The 19,782-nt window shown below is 47.3% G+C and overlaps 9 protein-coding genes across 9 annotated transcripts; 5 read left to right on the top strand and 4 right to left on the bottom strand.

Annotated features, from left to right (window-relative positions):
- Positions 1-116: 116 nt before the first annotated feature.
- Positions 117-2,561, bottom strand: GGI43DRAFT_66278 (fatty acid desaturase-domain-containing protein). Its single transcript, XM_083210125.1, has 2 exons — positions 1,749-2,561; positions 117-1,681 (listed from the first exon to the last, which is right to left on the bottom strand). The coding sequence occupies exons 1-2, from the start codon at positions 1,979-1,981 to the stop codon at positions 190-192; spliced, it is 1,725 nt and encodes a 574-aa protein (XP_083059696.1). The 5' UTR covers positions 1,982-2,561; the 3' UTR covers positions 117-189.
- A 123-nt stretch (positions 2,562-2,684) lies between these two features.
- GGI43DRAFT_406836 (histone-fold-containing protein) lies at positions 2,685-3,516 on the bottom strand. Its single transcript, XM_083206170.1, has 3 exons — positions 3,339-3,516; positions 2,972-3,264; positions 2,685-2,919 (listed from the first exon to the last, which is right to left on the bottom strand). Exons 1-3 carry the CDS (start codon positions 3,392-3,394, stop codon positions 2,861-2,863), a joined length of 408 nt encoding a protein of 135 aa, XP_083059695.1. The 5' UTR covers positions 3,395-3,516; the 3' UTR covers positions 2,685-2,860.
- Positions 3,517-5,120: 1,604 nt separating this feature from the next.
- Positions 5,121-6,230, top strand: GGI43DRAFT_406833 (histone-fold-containing protein). Its single transcript, XM_083206169.1, has 3 exons — positions 5,121-5,552; positions 5,628-5,699; positions 5,758-6,230. Exons 1-3 carry the CDS (start codon positions 5,390-5,392, stop codon positions 5,934-5,936), a joined length of 414 nt encoding a protein of 137 aa, XP_083059694.1. The 5' UTR covers positions 5,121-5,389; the 3' UTR covers positions 5,937-6,230.
- Positions 5,789-8,681, bottom strand: GGI43DRAFT_66262 (uncharacterized protein). The gene is made up of 4 exons (XM_083210124.1): positions 8,663-8,681; positions 8,220-8,483; positions 6,719-8,153; positions 5,789-6,664 (listed from the first exon to the last, which is right to left on the bottom strand). Exons 2-4 carry the CDS (start codon positions 8,305-8,307, stop codon positions 6,226-6,228), a joined length of 1,962 nt encoding a protein of 653 aa, XP_083059693.1. The 5' UTR covers positions 8,308-8,483; positions 8,663-8,681; the 3' UTR covers positions 5,789-6,225.
- A 330-nt stretch (positions 8,682-9,011) lies between these two features.
- GGI43DRAFT_384419 (complex I NDUFA9 subunit family protein) lies at positions 9,012-10,599 on the top strand (the record flags this gene model as incomplete). Its single annotated transcript, XM_083203520.1, has 9 exons — positions 9,012-9,142; positions 9,201-9,214; positions 9,264-9,326; positions 9,389-9,483; positions 9,535-9,626; positions 9,683-9,824; positions 9,887-10,045; positions 10,110-10,445; positions 10,501-10,599. 9 exons carry the CDS (start codon positions 9,012-9,014, stop codon positions 10,597-10,599), a joined length of 1,131 nt encoding a protein of 376 aa, XP_083059692.1.
- Positions 10,600-11,487: 888 nt separating this feature from the next.
- GGI43DRAFT_423293 (CRAL-TRIO domain-containing protein) lies at positions 11,488-12,964 on the top strand (the record flags this gene model as incomplete). Its single annotated transcript, XM_083208224.1, has 3 exons — positions 11,488-12,213; positions 12,291-12,432; positions 12,486-12,964. 3 exons carry the CDS (start codon positions 11,488-11,490, stop codon positions 12,962-12,964), a joined length of 1,347 nt encoding a protein of 448 aa, XP_083059691.1.
- Positions 12,965-13,047: 83 nt separating this feature from the next.
- GGI43DRAFT_65874 (adenosine 5'-monophosphoramidase) lies at positions 13,048-14,072 on the bottom strand. Its single transcript, XM_083210122.1, has 6 exons — positions 13,885-14,072; positions 13,688-13,770; positions 13,559-13,627; positions 13,403-13,495; positions 13,327-13,341; positions 13,048-13,265 (listed from the first exon to the last, which is right to left on the bottom strand). The coding sequence occupies exons 1-6, from the start codon at positions 13,916-13,918 to the stop codon at positions 13,158-13,160; spliced, it is 402 nt and encodes a 133-aa protein (XP_083059690.1). The 5' UTR covers positions 13,919-14,072; the 3' UTR covers positions 13,048-13,157.
- A 1,305-nt stretch (positions 14,073-15,377) lies between these two features.
- GGI43DRAFT_406816 (putative rhomboid protease RBD2) lies at positions 15,378-16,848 on the top strand. The gene is made up of 5 exons (XM_083206168.1): positions 15,378-15,721; positions 15,783-15,920; positions 15,973-16,054; positions 16,124-16,311; positions 16,372-16,848. Exons 1-5 carry the CDS (start codon positions 15,544-15,546, stop codon positions 16,575-16,577), a joined length of 792 nt encoding a protein of 263 aa, XP_083059689.1. The 5' UTR covers positions 15,378-15,543; the 3' UTR covers positions 16,578-16,848.
- A 375-nt stretch (positions 16,849-17,223) lies between these two features.
- GGI43DRAFT_423291 (oligomeric complex COG6-domain-containing protein) lies at positions 17,224-19,534 on the top strand (the record flags this gene model as incomplete). Its single annotated transcript, XM_083208223.1, has 3 exons — positions 17,224-17,313; positions 17,398-19,258; positions 19,314-19,534. 3 exons carry the CDS (start codon positions 17,224-17,226, stop codon positions 19,532-19,534), a joined length of 2,172 nt encoding a protein of 723 aa, XP_083059688.1.
- Between the last annotated feature and the right edge of the window lie 248 nt (positions 19,535-19,782).

Genomic DNA, 19,782 nt, shown 5'->3' with positions numbered 1-19,782 from the left:
ATGGTTTCATCTATTCAAGTACGATAAGTAAAATTTCATTCTAATCTCTGAAATGGCATAACAGCTCAAGCAACCCGCAAAAATATCCCAAATTATTTTCCCCGGCATTCATTTCTCATTTCTATACATCTCCTGGTCTTTTATCCATACTAGGTATATATCTCTATATATCTATGAGCGCTTAAACATCTATATATCAAAATTCTTCGTCTTCGTGATAGTGTCTTGACACTTGGAAAATATGGCGGCTTGTTGAGCGACCTCTGCAAGCCTACCAATGACTTGGCCATTGGCTCTTGAAAATCCATAATATGCGTAGGGGATGCCCACGTCTTCACAAAATTCGATAATCATTTTCTGTGCCTTGCGTAAGTTGTGGCGTGGCAGGCGAGGAAACATGTGGTGGATGGCTTGAAACTGCAGGCCCCCGTGAATAAAGTCCAGCCAGGGAGGACAATCAACGTCCATTGTCGTCCTGAGCATCATCTGCGGGAATGACTCTTGCGGCCCCAAGTCGGCGGTGCTCATGGCAAAATGCGATAGCACAATCTGCACATGCAGGGGAGATGACGCAATATGGCTCACCATGAGGAAGACAAAACGCGACCAGCCATCAGGAATCGATTTGTACATAATGCCATAGCCAAACCAGGCCCAGAAAAATACTTGCCCTGTTAGCTCAATCCACCGTTGTTTTGCAGCTGCGCCCTTCCGGGGTCCCTTTCCATTGAGGATGAAATCCCATGATAGAACGTAGAGGTTGAAACGGCCAAGTGCCAAGAACGGGTAGTAGGTCCAAGGTTGGATACGCAAGAGGACTTTCGCAACAGCATCATACTTCATAACCCGTTCATAAAAAGTAGACCGTAAATCACCCAAGAGCCGGTGAGAGATGGCGAACAGGGGCATGTGCTCAATATCAGGATCGTGCTCAGGAGCATTCGTCACAATGTGGTGAACGTTGTGGTTGTGCTTCCACCAGCCGATGGAGAGGCCGCCGATAAAATCGGCAATAAATACTCCAAGATACGTGTCGATATAGTAATTGTGCGTAATACCCATGTGAGCAGCATCGTGAGCCGTAAAAACCAGCTGGTGCCATAGGAAGCCAAGAGACAAGGCGCTGATGAAATAGTAGCCATAGCGAAGAGTGATTAGCATGGTAAAAAAGAGAGAAAAGTACCGCAGGCATTCCCAGCCGTACGCGGAATAGGGGGTGTCGTAGAGGCCGGCATCGATGATCCTTTGGTGCAATTCACGGTATTTGACGGCGATATTGGCCTGTGTCGCTTCATCAACAGCAGGATAAGTCTCCAAATCAAGTCGAATGTGCTCGCGAGTGACAGTGTCTAGATAAGACATGCCGTCAAGCGGCGTCTTATCTGCAGTTGAATTCGATGATATTGACCCTGATCTCGCCGATCCACTTCCAGTAGCATTCTTTCGACCCCGCAGCGCTCCCGCATCAACGTCAAATACCGGTGAAGGTGCTCGAGAGCTTGATGAGCTAGCATCGTCTCCAGTCGAGACGTTGTAATTGCCTTTGCTATGATCCACTTCAATCTCCGCCATGGTCCGAAAGACACCGCCCTGGATGGGTGGTCTGAAATTTAGCCAGGAGCCTTCAATTCGTCCGATGCGATACCGCGGCATTTTCTGCTTTGCATCTTCGGAATGCAGACTATAAAAAGGAAGCATTAGCAGTGTATTCAATGCGTGCGTGCCTACCAGAGGCGCGATTCACGTACACATCTACCCAATCGGTTGCATCTCGACCAACCATGTGCATGATGGACTTGTCACCTCCCGGGTGGTATTTGAGCCATGCATCAAGCTTCAACACATATCCGCGGTAGATGGTGATGTGTCGTCCGTTGGCAATCAAGTCCTCGATTTCATCGCGGGACATCAAGGGCAGGGTCTTGCTTCCGCCCACATCCTCCGCTCGTTGGCGGGAAGAATCATCGTCAGTGGCCATCATGGTGCTGAACGCATGACAAGCCGTGCACAGAGAAAGGATACCAAGCTTCGAAACCTGGTTTTAAGAAAAATCAATCAGAGCAAAGGTTGGCTGTCCAAGAGTCGCCAGAATTGTGGAATTTAGTTGAGATGGAAATTCACCGCCCAAGCCACGCAAGCCGCTCAGCTGTGGTCGAACGTTTTTGATAAGAGGTAGGACGATCTGAGGTACAAGCGTACATATGCTAGACAGTTGCGCCAGCCACTGCTAGGTGTTAAACTGAGACTGGTAGTAAAACGCTATTTATAGGCAGTTTTGGTGCTAGTATTAGCTAATGAAAATATTGCTAAGAAATACTGGAGCATTAAACAGCTATCGGAGCAAAGGCGCGGGGAGCTTTAATTCAAAAGTCTAAGACAAAATATACGCAAACAATTGGATATTGATATATGGATGCAAAACGCCATATATGGGATATATATCGAAGTAAAAAATATATGTATATATAGTTCAAGTTAATTGAGAAATTACAAAGTTGACAGAATGATTAGGTCTTATTTTTTATCTTATTTTGTTAAAAACAAAATGGGAAGCTTCAATGAGAAAATATCTCGCATTGGTCAAGCTCCATAAAAGCTGGGCTGGATTGCATCATGGACTCCCGATTGTGGACGCGTCACACCATATTGTACATTGACATCTCACTTGCAGTTGGAACAGTGTGTAAAATAAATGGTAAATGTTTTTGAAGTGCAAAACCCTAATTGATTCATTGATCATAGCCGTGGGGGATTAATGTACAACCCAGACGTACAAAAGCAACCGTAAACCTTATCCCTGGACCCCTTTATGACAACCAAAACGACCTCGAAAGAAAGCAGCAAAAACGACCAACAGAAATTACAATTCTTGGCTGGAGCCCTTGCCAGCCTTGCCCGATGTCTTCTTGGGGAGCAGGTCTATGAAATGTTAGTGTCCATGTAGTTTGTTTTGATTTGCAACGCGACTTACTCTGGTGAATGTTGGGCAGAACACCACCCTGTGCGATGGTGACGTGTCCCAGCAGCTTGTTCAACTCCTCATCGTTTCGGATGGCGAGCTGAAGGTGACGGGGGATGATACGGGTCTTCTTGTTATCACGAGCGGCGTTACCAGCCAACTCGAGAATTTCGGCAGCGAGGTACTCGAGAACAGCGGCCAGGTAGACGGGAGCACCAGCACCGACACGCTGAGCGTAGTTGCCCTTTCGCAGAAGACGGTGGACACGACCAACGGGGAAAGCAAGACCCGCCTTGGATGAACGGCTGAGATAGAGTCAGACTTGGGTGTCCAAGTGATGGATACGAACGCGTCAATCGCGTCAATCGAGTATACTTACGACTGAGAGTTCTTGGAGCCAGAGGCCTTGCCACCAGATTTGCCGCCGCCAGTCATTTTGAAATGGGTTTTTTGGTGTGGTTTTTGAGAAAAAACTCGGAAGGTTGGACGAGAAGAGAGGTAAACGTTGGAATTAAATCGTGCAGCGTGGATAGTTGAGAGACAGTGTAAATGAAGAGGGTTGAATTCGGCGGGGGGAATCTCAGTTAAGTAGTTTTTGGTGCTCGGCGCGCGAGATCACCAATCACCCTCCCTCTGCGGCAGCTCAGGCGCTAGTCCTGTTTGGGAAAATTGGACGTGTTGCGAGCACAACAATTGAAACTGCTATCGCAATTGCGGGGGGGGTGTGAACAAGTGAGGTACAGCAAAAATGGATACAAGGCTCATGCAGCTAAGTGCTCGCTCCAGGTACCTACGCGGTACATCCCCTTTGGAGCCGGCACTCAGCATCTTCTCCTGCTCTTCTCCACGCTCGCTTCCATATCCGCGCTGCATGCGAGCCTCATTGTGGCTGCTGGGCACGCCACTGGCGGTGGGAGCAAGCAGCAACGCGCTGATTTTATTGTATTTTATTTTTTTCTGGTGCCTCACACTCGGATATCAAGTGGCAATCCAGCAACTGTGCTGTGTTAAATACACTGCTTGGTACCTTGGTACTATTCACCCATGTAACGAAGCAGTATGTGCATCAATTATTTTGTGCACGTTGATTGGTCCAATTTCTACATCACGATGCAGGATGGGATGCTGCCTGCGAGGATACTGTCTTGATTTAAATGAGGCCTGGCTATTGGATGATAAGATAATGCTACTACTGCTGCTTAGCTCTGTGCCTAGTGATTGCACCGTGTACCATGGAGCAGCACGCTGAGCTTCGTTGCTTTGATCCGGGTTATGTAATCTTGTGTACTCAGTATCCAGCCATCACCAGACATTTCGAAAGATACGCGCAGATCGTGCGGATGCAACAAGCATCGTGATATCCACTGTAATTTTGATTAGTATTGTCCATAGTGGATAATGTGAAGCCGTAGTCTGGAGCTAGAACGGTATCATTTCAACTTGCAATGTTGTTTTTATTTTCTCGTCTAAGACTGAACAAAAAGCCTACGCATAATGGCAGCAGACGCGCATAAAATATCGCTTTTCTCCCACCTCATCACAAGATGCAACAATATCCCACCAAAACCAGCATAAAAGCTAAATAGAAAACAAAAACTATGATAGATAGAAGAAACATGGAGACTTACGCCGGAATCATTGCAAGATGTGATTCCATTCTAGATTACAGGGTAGGCTACGCTGACGCAGGCGAGGCTATCATACAACGGGCGGTGTGGTAGCACAACGCGCAGGGCAAAAGGCGGGAGGTGCACCATACAGTAAGACGTCCAACCGCAAGAGGAAAAAGGGCACTCTAGGTACGTACTGGTCCTCAGCTGGAAGGGGCTTGGTGGGGTGGAAGACTTGTAGCGATAAAAAAGAACAGATCTGGCCAATCACATATCGCGCTGGGGAAAAAGGAAGCAGAAAAAAAAGAATAACAAAAAAAAATCGACGCGACTGGGAGCCAAAATACAGACCCTGGCCCAGCGAGGCAATCGTAGGCACTCGGCCCCGTCCAGCGTGCGTGATTGCGACTGAGCACACCATGCCGTTAAACGCCTAGCGCCACATAGCTGTGCTGGAGCAGGGTGTACTTCGCCAGTACCTGGAACGTGCCCAAGGTACCGCGCTACCTGTACCTGTAGTCAGCCAACCTTTTTTTTTTCGACGGCCTAGCGCTGCCAGCACCAAAAAGCAGCAGAAACAACCTACGGAGGGGCGTGCACGCGCGACCCTTTTGCTCGCGCCACGCCTGGACTTGCTCCCAGCCAAATCAGTAACCCACTTGCACCAACGCGTTCCCAGCTACAAAAGCCCAGCTCATCCCCAAGACCTCTTTCCCGCACCATTCACTTTTTCCATCATCACCCGCTGCCAGCCCGCCATTTTGCCCTTTTGATTATCAAACCTTTTAGATTTCACTCGGTTTTATCAACTTCATCAAAAATGCCTCCCAAAGCTGCCGACAAGAAGCCCGCCGCCAAGGCCCCCTCAACTGCCAGCAAGGCTCCCGAGAAGAAGGATGCCGGCAAGAAGACCGCCGCTTCTGGTGACAAGAAGAAGCGATCAAAGACTCGCAAGGAGACTTACAGCTCCTACATCTACAAGGGTTTGTTTACCTGACTTTACAATTATTTATTTATTTTATTTCTTGTTTTCTGATTCTAACTTTCCGATTTTTTAGTCCTCAAGCAGGTCCACCCCGACACTGGTATCTCCAACCGTGCCATGTCCATTCTGAACTCGTTCGTCAACGGTAAGCTGCAATCGCGCCTTTTTTTTTTCTCACCTGTTTCTTTGTCTAACTTGACTAGATATCTTCGAGCGTGTTGCTTCCGAGGCTTCCAAGCTGGCTGCCTACAACAAGAAGTCCACAATCTCTTCCCGAGAGATCCAGACCTCCGTCCGACTGATCCTGCCGGGTGAATTGGCCAAGCACGCCGTCTCTGAGGGCACCAAGGCCGTTACCAAGTACTCTTCATCGACGAAATAAGCGGGGTCACGATGGCTAGTTCTGATTTCGTATCTGAAAAACTTGGGTTTTTGTTTGCGTGACTTTAGTGTCTTTACTCGAGACTACAGGTGATTGTGTTTCGCCTTTGGGATCTCTTAATGCGTTACGGATGGTTTGCTTTATGGGGGCAATGTCTTCACGGTCAATGGGGTTCGCGGTTGTACAATAGCTATCGAGGATATCTCGAAGCAATGGTTTCTGCACATTATGCTATTTTAAATTTTCTGCATCAACAATTACAGAATCTCCTAAAAAAACATATCTATGTCTACTGTCCAAGACCCGCTCGGGTTCGTTTCATTGTCTGGCTTACAGGATGCAGTATACCTTGATTATCACTCGCCCCTAAAGGCGTTCCAGTACTCCAACCCATTTTCTCTAACATTGTTCGGCCACGATTTTCAGTTCCCAATTCTGGGGCAGATGCGCCGATGACCTCACCATCCTGGTAACTGGCCAAATTATGCCGACCCGATGATGATTGCTGTTTGTTTTTTGATACTCCTCCTGGCTGAGAAGAATATTGCCGTTTAATTCGTGATACTGCTTGGTCAAAAGCAGCTTCTCTATATGATGTCTTTTTTGTCTTGTGCAGCACTGGCCGACGTTGATTTTCAGCCCCAACTGACTTGGATTTGATGCTAAATTTATTTGCCAGCTCATGGACCATTTTTCTTGTTCGCTTATCCATCGGCGGTAGATTTAATCTGGTAAATAGTTAGTAAAGTGGGTATCTTTCGACAGGGTTATATTATACGCGCATCTGTTGAGGTCCGGCCAAGAACGTTTTTATTTCATCCACAACTTCGCTCGCCGTGATGCCTGTCCGGTACTTTGCTTGTAAGTCCGGCTGGCTTCTCTTGCCAAGCATTCCTGTGGCTCGCAACTCTTCCCTCTCCCTCTTACGTTGAGCCTTCCTCTGCCGATCATTGCTGTAGGCGGCTTGGAGTTTCTCTTCCAGATCTGAATCAATATCAGAGCCTAGTAACAGACGTCTCGCTCTGCCTTTCTTTCGCCTTACGCTAGGTCGTTCCCAGTCCATGAAATCGAAATCCCCCTGTTCTTCGAGATACTCAACCTCGGTGAAAGAGTGCATGAAAGTACCGGTGGGACCTTTGCTTATAGCTTTCCCCTTGAGCTTCTCTCGTGATGATGGATGTGAGATGGAGTGTGATTCGCGCTTATCTAGATCATCAACAGGTCCATCGAATAATGGCTTTTGAGGCTGATCTTCTGCTTCCGAATATATGTCGACGTCTTCCTCATCTTTGAGGCCTGAAGGTGCCGACGGGTGGTCTTCAGCGTCGTCAGTGCTTGAGCTTTCCGAATCTTCTTCAGATGTCTCGCCCATCATCTCCCCATTTTGACGCATGTTGGCAATGTAATCAGCGAGTATGGCATCCTCCTCAGAGTCTTCTCCCCATTTCTGTCGTCTCCGTGGCTTATTTGACTTCTTCTTTGGCCAAAATAGATTATCAGAATCTTCCCCTTCTTCATCTCTATCCTCCTTTTTGCTTGCTTCTGTGTTCTGGATACGTAGTACCTTGGGTTCACTGGATAGTTCTCTCTCAACAGCTCGAATCTCAGTTTGTATGGACGTGAGCGTAATTTCCGGAGCCTGTGCTGCTTCAAGATTGTGGGATGCTTCAGGAATATGCATTGCCTCAGGAGTCTGGGTCACCTGAGGAGTCTGGGTCGCTTCAAGAGCTTGCGCTGCCTCAGGAGCCTGCGATTCCTTGGGAGTATGCAATGCCTCGGGAGTCTGTGTTTCCTCGAGAGTCTGCGTTGCCTCCAGGGTCTGCGTTTTCAAGGGAGTGTGCGATTCCTCGAGAGTTTGCGTTGCCTCGGGGGTCTGCGCTGCCTCGGGAGCTTGAGCAGCCTTAGGGGCTGTTTGGGCTATCTGAGGGGCTTGGGTTTTCCATTTCATGTGATTTCGACCTTTGAAAACGATTACTTCATCGCTGGAGCTGACATCATCTGGTTGGGCTTGTTCTGCATTTTCAGCCGCAAGCGTTTCGGTGGCATTTTTTGATGAATCTTCGGCTTCCTCTGCTTGGATTTGTGGCGAGATCAACGGATCGTGGGAGCCAGAACTAACGAACAACACAGGCTTCTTTCGAAGCTGTGTATTTTGGCTCCAGAATGAGGTGTCATGGCTTGATGTCTGTCGAGCCTCATCGAGGAGGGTGAAGGCAACTATTGGAAGAGACTAGTCAATTGTTTGCTCAGCTGGTGAGGGTTTGATTCTTGGAGAAGACATACCGTTGTTAGATGGCGTGGAATGTCTGCTACCAGGCGACTGCTGCCAACCATTTCGTTGCTTCTGCAAGGCACGCTTGCGTGGCTTCATCTTGGAACTGATTGAAATCAGTCAGCGCCAACGGTCTGCATGGTATGCTGTGGGTGGAATGGCATCTACCCCCGGCCAGTAAACTAAAATGCTAAACGAGTGACGCGCTCAGGCAATGGGCACTGGGCAGTAAGAGAAATATTCGTTGATGACTGTACTCCGTACAGGAATTAGTGCTGTTGGCAAGTCAGCGTTTGAGCGGGTGCGATGCTGTGTCTCCAATTAAAAGCACCTGCTCAGATACTTACTTGCCTGTATCTCAGCTGAGTTTCAATCGGTGCCGACCGAATTGTCAGCATTAAAATGAAGAGAAAAGATAGGCCTAGATAGAAATAGAGTAAGGCATTTTACGTACCGTATATTCACACAAATCTGTCAACTCATGTGGTTATGTGTGGCTACAACTCTGTCATTATGTCTATAGCAAACCACAGTGCCGATTTTGACTTGCTCTGCTTCCATTCTTGTACTCCGTATCTCTCTTTCATTCACAGACTGTGCTTAGCGGAAAAACCAAACTACGAAGTACATCCCGCTCTAGTCTATATTTGGACTAGTTTACAAGAGTAATGAAATGCACTATTTCGGCATGCCGCTTCACTGTATGGTCTTGGTGGGCAGGGACAATATATAGCATCAGCAAGATCTTGAATTGGCCAGCTCAACGACCTCGCCAGCCGCTCCCTGCTGTTGAATCAGCCAGAATGATGCTCACTCTGCTCTCTCGGAGAGCTCTCCGCAGCTCTGTCGCCGCCGGTGCCAGCGGCAAACGATCCCTTTCAGATGTTGCTATCACACGAACTGGCAAAACTATTCTACGATCAGAGGGTGGCCGGTAAGCGATGCCTGCAGCTGATATATGGGAAGAAATCAATTAACATTGTTCTTTTTAGATCTTCCCTTGGAGGTGCGAACGCAAAAATGCCCACTCGAAGCTAGAGAGCTAACCGACACAGGCCATACCGCGACGGTATTCGGCGCAACGGGTCAACTGGGTCGATACATTGTGAACCGCCTTGGTATGTTTTCAGCAAATTGAAGTGTTGAAGTGCGTACGGCCGACCTAATTCTCTTTCTGCAGCCCGCCAAGGATGTACCGTTGTCGTCCCCTTCCGCGAAGAAATGACAAAGCGACACTTGAAGCTCACTGGTGATCTTGGCCGCGTTATTTTTGTTGTATGGCTAGCCTCAGATATACCCGATTACTTGATTCTGATCTGGCTATAGGAATACGATCTTCGCAATACTGCTTCCATTGAAGCAAGCGTTAGGCACTCGGATGTTGTGTACAACTTGGTTGGACGTGATTATCCCACAAAGTACGGGCGACATATCAACAATCTCCATCTTGAAGAATCACACTAAACCTTGATAGGAACTTCACTCTGGAGGACGTGCATGTGGAGGGAACCGAGCGTATCGCTGAAGCTGTTGCAAAGTACGACGTTGACCGATACATTCACGTCTCGTCACACAATGCCGACGTCAACTCACCATCCGAGTTCTTTGCGACCAAGGTATGCCCGGAGCTAGATTTTGCAGGAATAGTGCCGGATAGTGCTAAGACATCTTGCTATAGGGACGAGGTGAACTTGTTGCCAGAAGCATCTTCCCCGAGACAACAATTGTGCGACCAGCACCCGTTTTTGGATTCGAAGATAACCTCCTGTTGAAGCTTGCTTCAGTGCTGAACCTGTTTACGGCCAACAACATGCAGGAGAAGTTCTGGCCAGTTCATGTAAGATTCTAGAAAAGATGTGTTCAAACATGGCTATTGAGCAACCTCACTAACATATCCACAGTCTATCGATGTGGGCGCTGCTCTGGAGAAGATGCTGTACGATGACTCCACAGCTGGCAAGACATTCGAGCTCTATGGACCTAAGCAATACAGCTTGGCAGAGATTGCAGCTTTGGTAGACAAGGAAATCTTCAAGAAGAGACGACACATTAATGTGCCCAAGGCAATTCTGAAGCCAGTAGCAGGAGTTCTCAACAACGCCTTGTGGTGGCACACCATCTCTGCGGACGAGGTCGAGCGGGAGTTTATTGATCAGGTGATTGACCCTGAAGCCAGCACATTCAGCGATCTTGGTATCGAGCCTGGCGACATTGCCAACTTTACATACCACTACTTGGTAAGTCATGCCAATGACATATGACAAACGACTGGGTTTCTAACTTCCGGTGTAGCAAGGATTCCGAAGCTCCAACTACTACGATCTCCCCCCAGCCACAGAGAAGGAGAAGAGGGAAGACAAGAAGTATATCCACGTCCTGGATGAGCTATAAATATTTTGCTAGGCATATATGTATTTACAAGGGAGAATATATAATACTAGAGCCTAGAGCCTAGAGAGAGAAAAAAAATTGCTCTAGATGTGTTTATTTTTACATTTTATTTCTATTCCATAAAAAATACCATTTACCAAGCTGAAAGCATCTTAAAGAAGCATTGCTTTGAGTATTACTTGGTCTAGAATTCCCAGGCAACCATTTGAGGCTGACTTAAAGTCTAAAATATGCTAAATCTCCACGGTACTTACTGTCCAGGTGTCTATTGGCGATCTGCGAAGTACCTAGCAGGCATTAGCGGTTTAGACTGCAGAATACGACTCTCTAATGTTATTTACTCCGCATTGAGCTGGATCTCGGGATAAATGAGCCTCCCGCAGTCCTTCTACAAGCCCGCACAACTGCGAACAAAACACCGATTCGCACATGAGGCCTCCCGTAAGGAAGTGCTTGGAAGTGACATCTGGCGCATCGCGGTTTTTCGCACTAGCATCGCACAATTATACGAAATTCCCCACGCCGCGCCGATCGATTGCAGCTTCGCCTGCAATTTCAATTGACACTCGCGCGTTCACATCGCAGGCACGTGAGATCATTAAGCAGGCCGCCGCAAGCACTTACACCTACGATCGCCCAGCTCCAAGAACAGCCTCACGCGACCGTCATAGCGCCGTTCATTCATTTTTGCGCAAAACGACCCGGACGAGCCGCAACGTCAATCTTCGTAGTGGCTTTACATATACTACCGGCGCCGTAGTTCTTCTGGCTGTTGTCGCCATCTCTTGCGCTGCGACAGTAGATTTGCGCGAACTTACTGCGGCTACGAATACAACGACTACTACCGATTCGGAGGATACTTTGGCCATCGCCTCACTTCCTGGCAGCATGTCAACCCAAATCGCACCGGGGCACGTGGGCAACCTCACCCCAGAGCAGGAAGAGAAGCTGCGCCAGCTATGGCATGCTCTATTCCAAATCTGCGGCGTTGCTGAAGATAGTGGCTCTGCTGGTGCTGATGCCACATCCAGTGGAAAGCCGGAAGCAGCGGAAGCAGACGGGCAGAAGAAGAAGCGCCTTGGCCTCTTCAAGAGGAAGGGAAATGATAAGTCCCCTGCGCCGGAGGCTGACGACGATAAATATGGCCAAAACAAGCACTTCCAAGAGGTTCTTGCGAGCCACAGCCCTGAAGTCATTCGTGAGACGTACTGGGCCATGGTGAAGCATGATCACCCCGATGCCCTCGCCTTGCGGTTCCTTCGAGCCCGGAAGTGGGATGTGGATAAGGCTCTGGCTATGCTAGTGTCTACCATGAGCTGGCGGCACACCGAAATGAAAGTGGACGAGGACATTATGAAGAACGGAGAAGAGGGAGCTGTTTTGGATGCGCAGAATGGCAAGGGCGACGCCAAGAAGGTTGGAGAAGACTTCCTGGCGCAGCTCCGAATGGGCAAGAGTTTCTTGCACGGAGTGGACAAACAGGGCCGGCCAATTTGTGTTGTCAGAGTTCGCCTTCATCGACAAGGAGAGCAGTGCGAAGAGAGTCTGGAGCGATGCACTGTCTTCCTCATTGAGACTGCGAGAATGGTGTTGAGACCACCTGTGGACACAGCTGTAAGCCACTTTATTCTCCAGACTGACCGCTGGATGCCCGGTGGTGTTTTGGCGTTTTTACTAACTGTGCTGGATAGACTGTCGTTTTCGATATGACAGGGTTTTCCATGGCGAATATGGATTACACCCCTGTCAAGTTCATGATTAAGTGCTTTGAAGCCAACTACCCTGAATCTCTTGGAGCTGTCCTCGTTCATAACGCACCCTGGATATTCCAAGGTATGAATATGAAATGCTCATAGATGAGAATTTGAAACTGACTTTGGGTGTAGGAATTTGGAAGATCATCCGCGGCTGGTTAGATCCGGTTGTGGCAGCGAAAGTTCACTTTACGAATAACAAGAAAGACTTGCAAGAATTCATAGAGCCTGCGCATATCCTCAAAGAACTTGGAGGAGACGAAGACTGGGAATATAAATACGTAGAGCCCGTCATTGGCGAAAATGATGTGATGAAGGATACTGAGACCAAGGGAAAGCTCGTTGGAGTTAGGGAAAAGCTTATGAAGGAATATGAAGATGCGACTGTGCAGTGGATACAGAAGGGCGATAGCAAAGAAATCGCCGATAAGAGGGATCAGCTGGCGACGCAACTCAGAGAAAACTACTGGCAACTTGACCCGTATTTGCGCGCGCGCTGTCTCTACGATAGACAGGGGATATTGCAAGGCGCGGCTGTGGCGAGATGGTATGATGCGCCAGCCTCTGACGGGAATGGAAATCTAGAAACATCAGCCGATGATGTAGATTAAAGAAACAATTATGGATGCCAAGATAATAATATTTGGATAGACTGGGGCACTGTATACGGTATCTATGGAGGATAGACATATTGCACAATGCTTTCACTTCCCATGTATCTTGGGTAAACCATAGCATCATATTCCCGCCGTCCAAATTCAAGCCGACGTAAAGGTTAAACCAGTGCTATCACATGGCTAATATTTACATCCTGGATTTGATGTCCTCGGCAAGCGCTTTGAGCTTTTCCATATCGCCAGCAGCCGTAGGCCAGAGGATACCAAGGCCCTCTGTCTCATTTGGCTTCGGGATCTAATGAAGAGTTAGTGTGGGAGCTAAGATACTTTGCTGTTGCCAGTGTAGATAATTATACCATGTGGAAGTGAACCTGTTTCATTCAAGGTTAGCTTTGCATTCATCTTAGAATCTAAAAATGTAGCCAGACTTACATGATGCACCTGCTGGTGAGCAATGGTTCCGTTATTTTGAAGAATGTTGTAATCGGTTGCTCCAGAAGCTATCGCCAGCTTCTTGAGAGTAGGCTGTTGGATGGGATATCTGGTTAATAGGGATAGCCAAACCAAACAACAGAGCAGGTGTGTTACCAGAATTTCGGAGAGCTGGTCATCGGGGATATCAGCTAGCTTCGCGCCATGGAACTTGGGGATGACAAGCTGGATGAGAGTCGCAATGTTAGAAATATATAGCTATCTTCTGGGTAAGAGGGCATTTACAGCGTGGCCCTTGCTAAGAGGTCCGACATCGAGGAAAGCCAGCGTCTTATCGCTTTCAAAAAGCTTAAAAGACGGAATCTCGCCTGGTATAACACGCTGTTAGTATACTGGCAAGTCTGCAAGAGCTGTAAGAGAGGGGTAGCTTTTCTCTCTAAGTGGTTGCATGGATTGGCAAACGTCTTCACCGGAATACAAACCTTTGATAATGCGACAGAAAATACACGATGCCATTTTAACTGCGACTAGCTGGGGATTTGAAAATGAGGAATGCAGGCTATGAATTGGGGTTGCAAGAGTAAGCGTCTTGATTGAAGAGTCAGAATAGCCGGTATAAGAAGTATTAGTGACATTTTGCAGGAGGGGCTCTATATGCGCCTTATTACATCACGCCTCGCCAAGTCCTCAGTAGCTAAATACTACCAGGGATAACAATATAGGATTTTACTGCTAATTTGATAAATTTGAGAGTAAATCATTATATTTTCGAATGAAGGGAAAAAACAATTCTTATTGTCTCTGGAAATTCTAAATTACAGTTTTGTGCTTCTTCATTTGAGTATTATATCCCTTGGACTTTTTTTCTTGCCAATTAATATCACATTCACTACTCTTCTTTAAGCTTGAACTTTTTTTTTATTGCGAAATTTTAATTATATTTTGCTATGTACTGGAGGTCTATATTTGGCGCAAGCTGAGACCTTAATGATGGTTTGCTCGGTGAGGGGGGGCTATCAAAACGATTAGTAGGCGTGACAGGCGTAGCAGTCGCAGATGGACGTTGACTCACGGTCTAAAATCGGAGAAGGAAGGTTTCGTTCGAATTTGGATCCTAATCAGTTAGCTTCTGCCGTCCAATGCGGATTGTATGTGCTGTCTCACCTCCCGGGGCAGTTGGCGGAATATACGGGTCTGGGTGCTTCCAGCTCTCTAGTAACTTTTCTGTCTCTGCCAATAAAGCCTGTGGGAACAATTAATGCCGGTTATCGATCGAGATGAAAGGAGCGTGGACTGACTCTCTGTTGCCGAGGGTCTGAGACCTTCCTGTTGGCCTCAAACAGAGATCGAATATAGAGCGCTTGGCCTCGCCATAGATGGCGATGGACAGCCCAGTCCAACGCAAGCTTCAACGAGCGACGGTACAGCGACCTAGAGAGGAGGGACTAGTAGTTAGAATCGAATTCGAAAATGGCCATGAGCCTGATTGGTGTAAACACTAACAGAGCAGCTTGTCGCGTCGTCATGTTGGATAGATTGTCGCCTTGGAAAAGACCTTGGGTGCGATTGATAGTAGATCTCCAATTGGCTAACGACCAGGTCCGGAAGTGGTATTTTTCTGCCTTACGCTACGCCAACTTTCTAAGGCATCAAGGGGACTACCACTGGCCACATAGACTCTTTATTAACAAACAGGCAATTTTAGTAAAAATTATATAAATAATAATGTAAATATAATGTCTTTTAAGAAATAATATTATAAATATTATTAATTATTAATTATTAATATTATTTAAATAAGAATTATTTTAATAATATTATATATATATATATATATATAAATTATAATTTTAAAGTATATTTAATTTAAATTAATAAAATAAAATAATAATATGTATTTAACTTTTATTAATAATTTTATAACACCTTTATATTATTTTATAAATGGTATTTTTTTAAACTAAAAGAATACTATAAGCAGTGGTGCATTGATACAGCCTTAGTTGGCCCGATCTAGCGCATCGAGGCTTACCTGATCTCAGCCTATTTACTAGGCCACTTTCTCGGCGCAGTTGTGCTAACTCTGTACCGTCTTCCAAGTGCCGGATGCTGGGGACTTATTGACCGGCGTACGAGCAGCGATGCCGAGTATCCAAGGCTTCAGCACCCAGAGGGCGAGATCATACATCTTTCGCTTGCCTTTATTTACCCGTGCTATCATACTTAGCATAGCATGTTTCTGGCTGGCTAGCCTACCCGGCGTCTGGGATGTCAGGGTCTGGGGCTCTCTGATCCCGGACAAGATCTCTTTTGCATCAGGTAACCAATGTGCTCCGAGCAGATTATGAGTTGGCTTGAGGGCGATCTAATGATGTTTTAGGATACCGGCTGAACACCTTTCCTCTCATCCACCTGAATTTCATCCATGCCCTCCTTAACGCTATTGCATTGACGCCATTGATGGAACGATTCGAGAGCGAATATGGAACCCTGACTACACTGGCTCTCTTCTTTGGACGTATGGATAGCAATTTTATTCCACCTGTGTGCCATTGGTCTAACGGAAGCAGCTCTAACCACGATTCCTGCAATTTTGTATCTCCTGATTGAGATTCTCATTCTACGAGCTAATAATGCTGTTATGGGCGCTAGGTAAGAAATAGCCATTGGGATATTCCTGGCCTTTGAAATTGGCTGCTAATATAAATATTCGCTGGGTAGTATGTGGGTGTTTTTGCTTTTAGGCATGGAGGCGATCCGAACGTATAAGTCGAATCCGTATCTGGTCATTGGAACGTATCAGCTCCCTACTTGGACTACTCCATTGCTTATGATAGTGGTTGTTGCCGCATTGATGCCGAGCACTAGTTTACTGGGACATCTTTGCGGCGTTGGAGTTGGCTATATTGGTATAGTGAGACCTCCCCTTTATGTCATTGATTTGACTGCTAACACATGCTTTTCTTTAGCTGGCCTTGGCTATGTAAAGTTGCTTGCGCCTCCGGAATGGGCACTTCGATGGGTCGAGTCTCGTTTGAACCTCCTTGCGATACTACCGCACTACGTCAGCGTTGATCAGAAGACATATGGAAGATTTGGCGTTTTGCCTACAAGCAACCGTGGAGCAGGGTCCGCGCCGATAGAGCTGGTGGGAGGAGTAGGGGCCAGTTCTTGATATAGAGATGATTTCATCAAGCAGAGAGCCATTTGGATGTATATTGAGCGTTATTTGGGTTGGGCATTGGAGTGCCCTGCTTACCTGATGGTTGGTTATAACATTCATAAAAAACGGTACAATAGCGGCAAATTTGAAGTTCTATATACCGGGTTTATATAGGTAGCTTATGCCGCTCACGGCTGATTCCAACGCTATTATTGCACAAAAAAACAATTGGAATATCCTAGAACATGGCGTTATTTAACTATAATAGACAGTAATTCGATAATATGTAGTAAACTTTATGAATTGATAGAGGCTTGGGTGATGCCACGGACGTCAAAGTGTACAGCCACTACTAGCAGCGAGTTAGTTGTGCTGTAGGCACTAAGGCTGGCAGTGCCTTTCGCGGTGTTTTGCATAGCCTAGCACTAAGATAAGGAAGGCCGCTTGGATAAGACCCATCGAATCCGCCGCTTGAGAAGCGCCTGCTGCGTAGGCACTGCGTAAGGCCTGTCGCATGTCACTTAAATTCTACTTATCTATATTCGGTGTAACACTAGTTGGATCGCCGTATTTCTGCGACGTCGTTTGTTACAACGCAAGCACAATCACATTTAGCCGGTTCATCACGCACCTGGGATTTCGACGCTCCACTCATGCAATGCTCAGCAATAAAGATATTACTGCCCTTCAGAAGACGTACGATCACAGCTACCTCAGTTGCTCAACAGCGGTTTACTATGAGGGCCAGGTAAGACGATGGATCATCCTCGCCTGCTTCACACACTTGTACTGGCTTTACTTTTTGCAACTCGTGCTCATTAATTTGATTTAGGGCGATGAAGGTGAAGCCACTAAATATTGGAAAGCCGCTCTTCGACGCATAAACGAATACTACGCGTCGTCCAGCGCACCGAGAGTTTCTGAATCATATACCGGCTCGGACACTGTCCTGATAGATGCGCTGAAAGAGTTAGAGCTACAATGCAAAGAACGAATTGATCTCTTAGAAGCGTTAAAACTGTCTCGGGAGGACAGTTTCGCCTCGACCTGTTATAACGACGCCAGTTCCACCGGAGAAGCCAGCGGCAGCACAAGTCAGGCCACAGGGACCATTGGAGACGGCACCATTCCAGCTGTGACATATTCCGAGCTTTCACGTCCCGTCTTCCCATCAAGAGCCTCGCTCGATGCCATGACGTCACCCGAAGAAATGGTTCGGAGGATTCATAGCACTCCTGCCGAGTCAACACGTTCGCATCTTGATGGGAGACCCCTAGATTTACCAGACACGAGAGGTGACAGGTCAAGTCGTGCCCCAAGTCCTGAGAAGCGCACTCTAAGGACTACACTGCGATCTAGGAAGCAAAGCGATCAATCTCCCTCTGCTCGCCGGTCGAGCAAGCCTGTGGTTGATGGATCAAGCTTGGCTGCGACTATAGCATGGGGATCCTCAGGATCCCCAGGAGCCAGAGATAATCTCTTACGGCCTTATCCCATTGAAGGGCGCTCAAAATCAAGCCCTTCCCCACGCCATTCTCCGCGCCCTTCTCCACGCCCATCACTTGAACGAAATCCACCCAGTTCGCAAAAATCAGTACTATCATATGACGTGAAAACTCCGCGTACATCGCCTAAGAAATGGAGCGTGGTTCCTCCATATGACGAATCACGTCTGCCACAGCCTTCAGGTCTGTCTATCAGCGCAGCATCAAGCGCTTTGACATCTTCAGCCTATCAAGATCCCTCCGTGTCGTACCAATCACCGAGTAAATCAGAACAGTATATGACCCCTCGGAAGCCCCCAGTTTCCGACGAGATGTCGATTCAGAGTAAAAAAGGGAGCGTGAAAGCTTCCACTAGCAGCAATACTGGGACCTCTGGAAGACAACGAGATCCCAGCATAGCGAGAGAACGTCCAACCGATAAAACGTTTGGTTCAAAGACCAAGGCAGAAATTCTGAAGAACTTGCCGCCCGGTATAGATGAGGGTGCCGCAAAACAAATTCTGAACGACATTGTTGTTCAAGGAGACGAAGTTCACTGGGACGACATTGCGGGTTTGGAAGTGGCCAAGAATTCTTTACGGGAGACTGTAGTCTATCCATTTTTACGACCTGATTTGTTCATGGGCCTGCGTGAGCCCGCTCGTGGAATGCTCTTGTTCGGACCACCAGGCACTGGAAAGACAATGCTGGCACGCGCAGTAGCCACTGAATCCAAATCCACTTTCTTCTCCATCTCTGCTAGTAGCTTAACGAGCAAATATTTAGGAGAGTCGGAGAAACTCGTCAGGGCCCTTTTTGGTCTGGCTAAAGCTCTTGCCCCTAGTATCATATTTGTTGACGAAATCGATTCGCTGTTATCTCAACGGTCTGGGTCCGGTGAACACGAATCTACAAGAAGAATCAAGACGGAGTTCCTCATCCAGTGGAGTGAGCTCCAACAGGCTGCGGCTGGTCGAGAGACGACTGGTAAAGGGAATAAGCGCAGCGATGCCCAACGGGTCTTGGTGCTGGCTGCTACGAATTTACCATGGGCAATAGATGAGGCTGCACGGCGACGATTTGTGCGCCGACAATACATTCCGCTACCAGAACCACAAACACGAGAGACGCAATTGAGGACACTGCTACGACAACAAAATCACAGCTTGTCGGACCTGGAAATAGAAAAACTTGTGCAGCAAACAGATGGTAAGTTTTTTCTCTGCGACTTTTCTGGATCGCTTAGTTAACAGTTGCTTAATAGGATTTTCGGGATCTGATATTACGTCTCTTGCTAAAGATGCAGCCATGGGGCCTTTGAGATCTCTAGGGGAAGCCCTTTTGTACATGGCAAAGGAAGAAATACGACCCATTGATGTTTCAGATTTTGAGCTAAGCTTAAAATCCATTCGACCAAGCGTGGACAAGAAAGGCATACGGGAGTATGAAGAATGGGCCGAAAAATTTGGGGAACGCGGTGGTTAATGTGAGCTGAGCTGAGCTGAGCTGCGCATGCGCACCCAGATACAGACAGCCCTTTTCTGCTTTGAGCGATACATGCAAATTACAGCGATACAAGATCGAGACATTATTAAGTAGCGGCAGCGGCGTGCGAGCTTCGGCAGATCGATTCGACGATCGAAGCGCGGGAGTTCATCATGAGCTCTATATTGCTAGACTCTAACTCATTTGTTGGGAGCATCTTTGAGTGTGCCTTTGCTATTAAAACAATG

Source organism: Trichoderma evansii (genome assembly GCF_050947405.1).
Source record: "Trichoderma evansii strain SZMC 28006 chromosome Unknown GGI43scaffold_12, whole genome shotgun sequence".
Lineage (NCBI taxonomy): Eukaryota > Fungi > Ascomycota > Sordariomycetes > Hypocreales > Hypocreaceae > Trichoderma > Trichoderma evansii.
The sequence above is the reverse complement of the archived record's forward strand: the minus strand, read 5'-3'. Positions and strand labels throughout refer to the sequence as shown.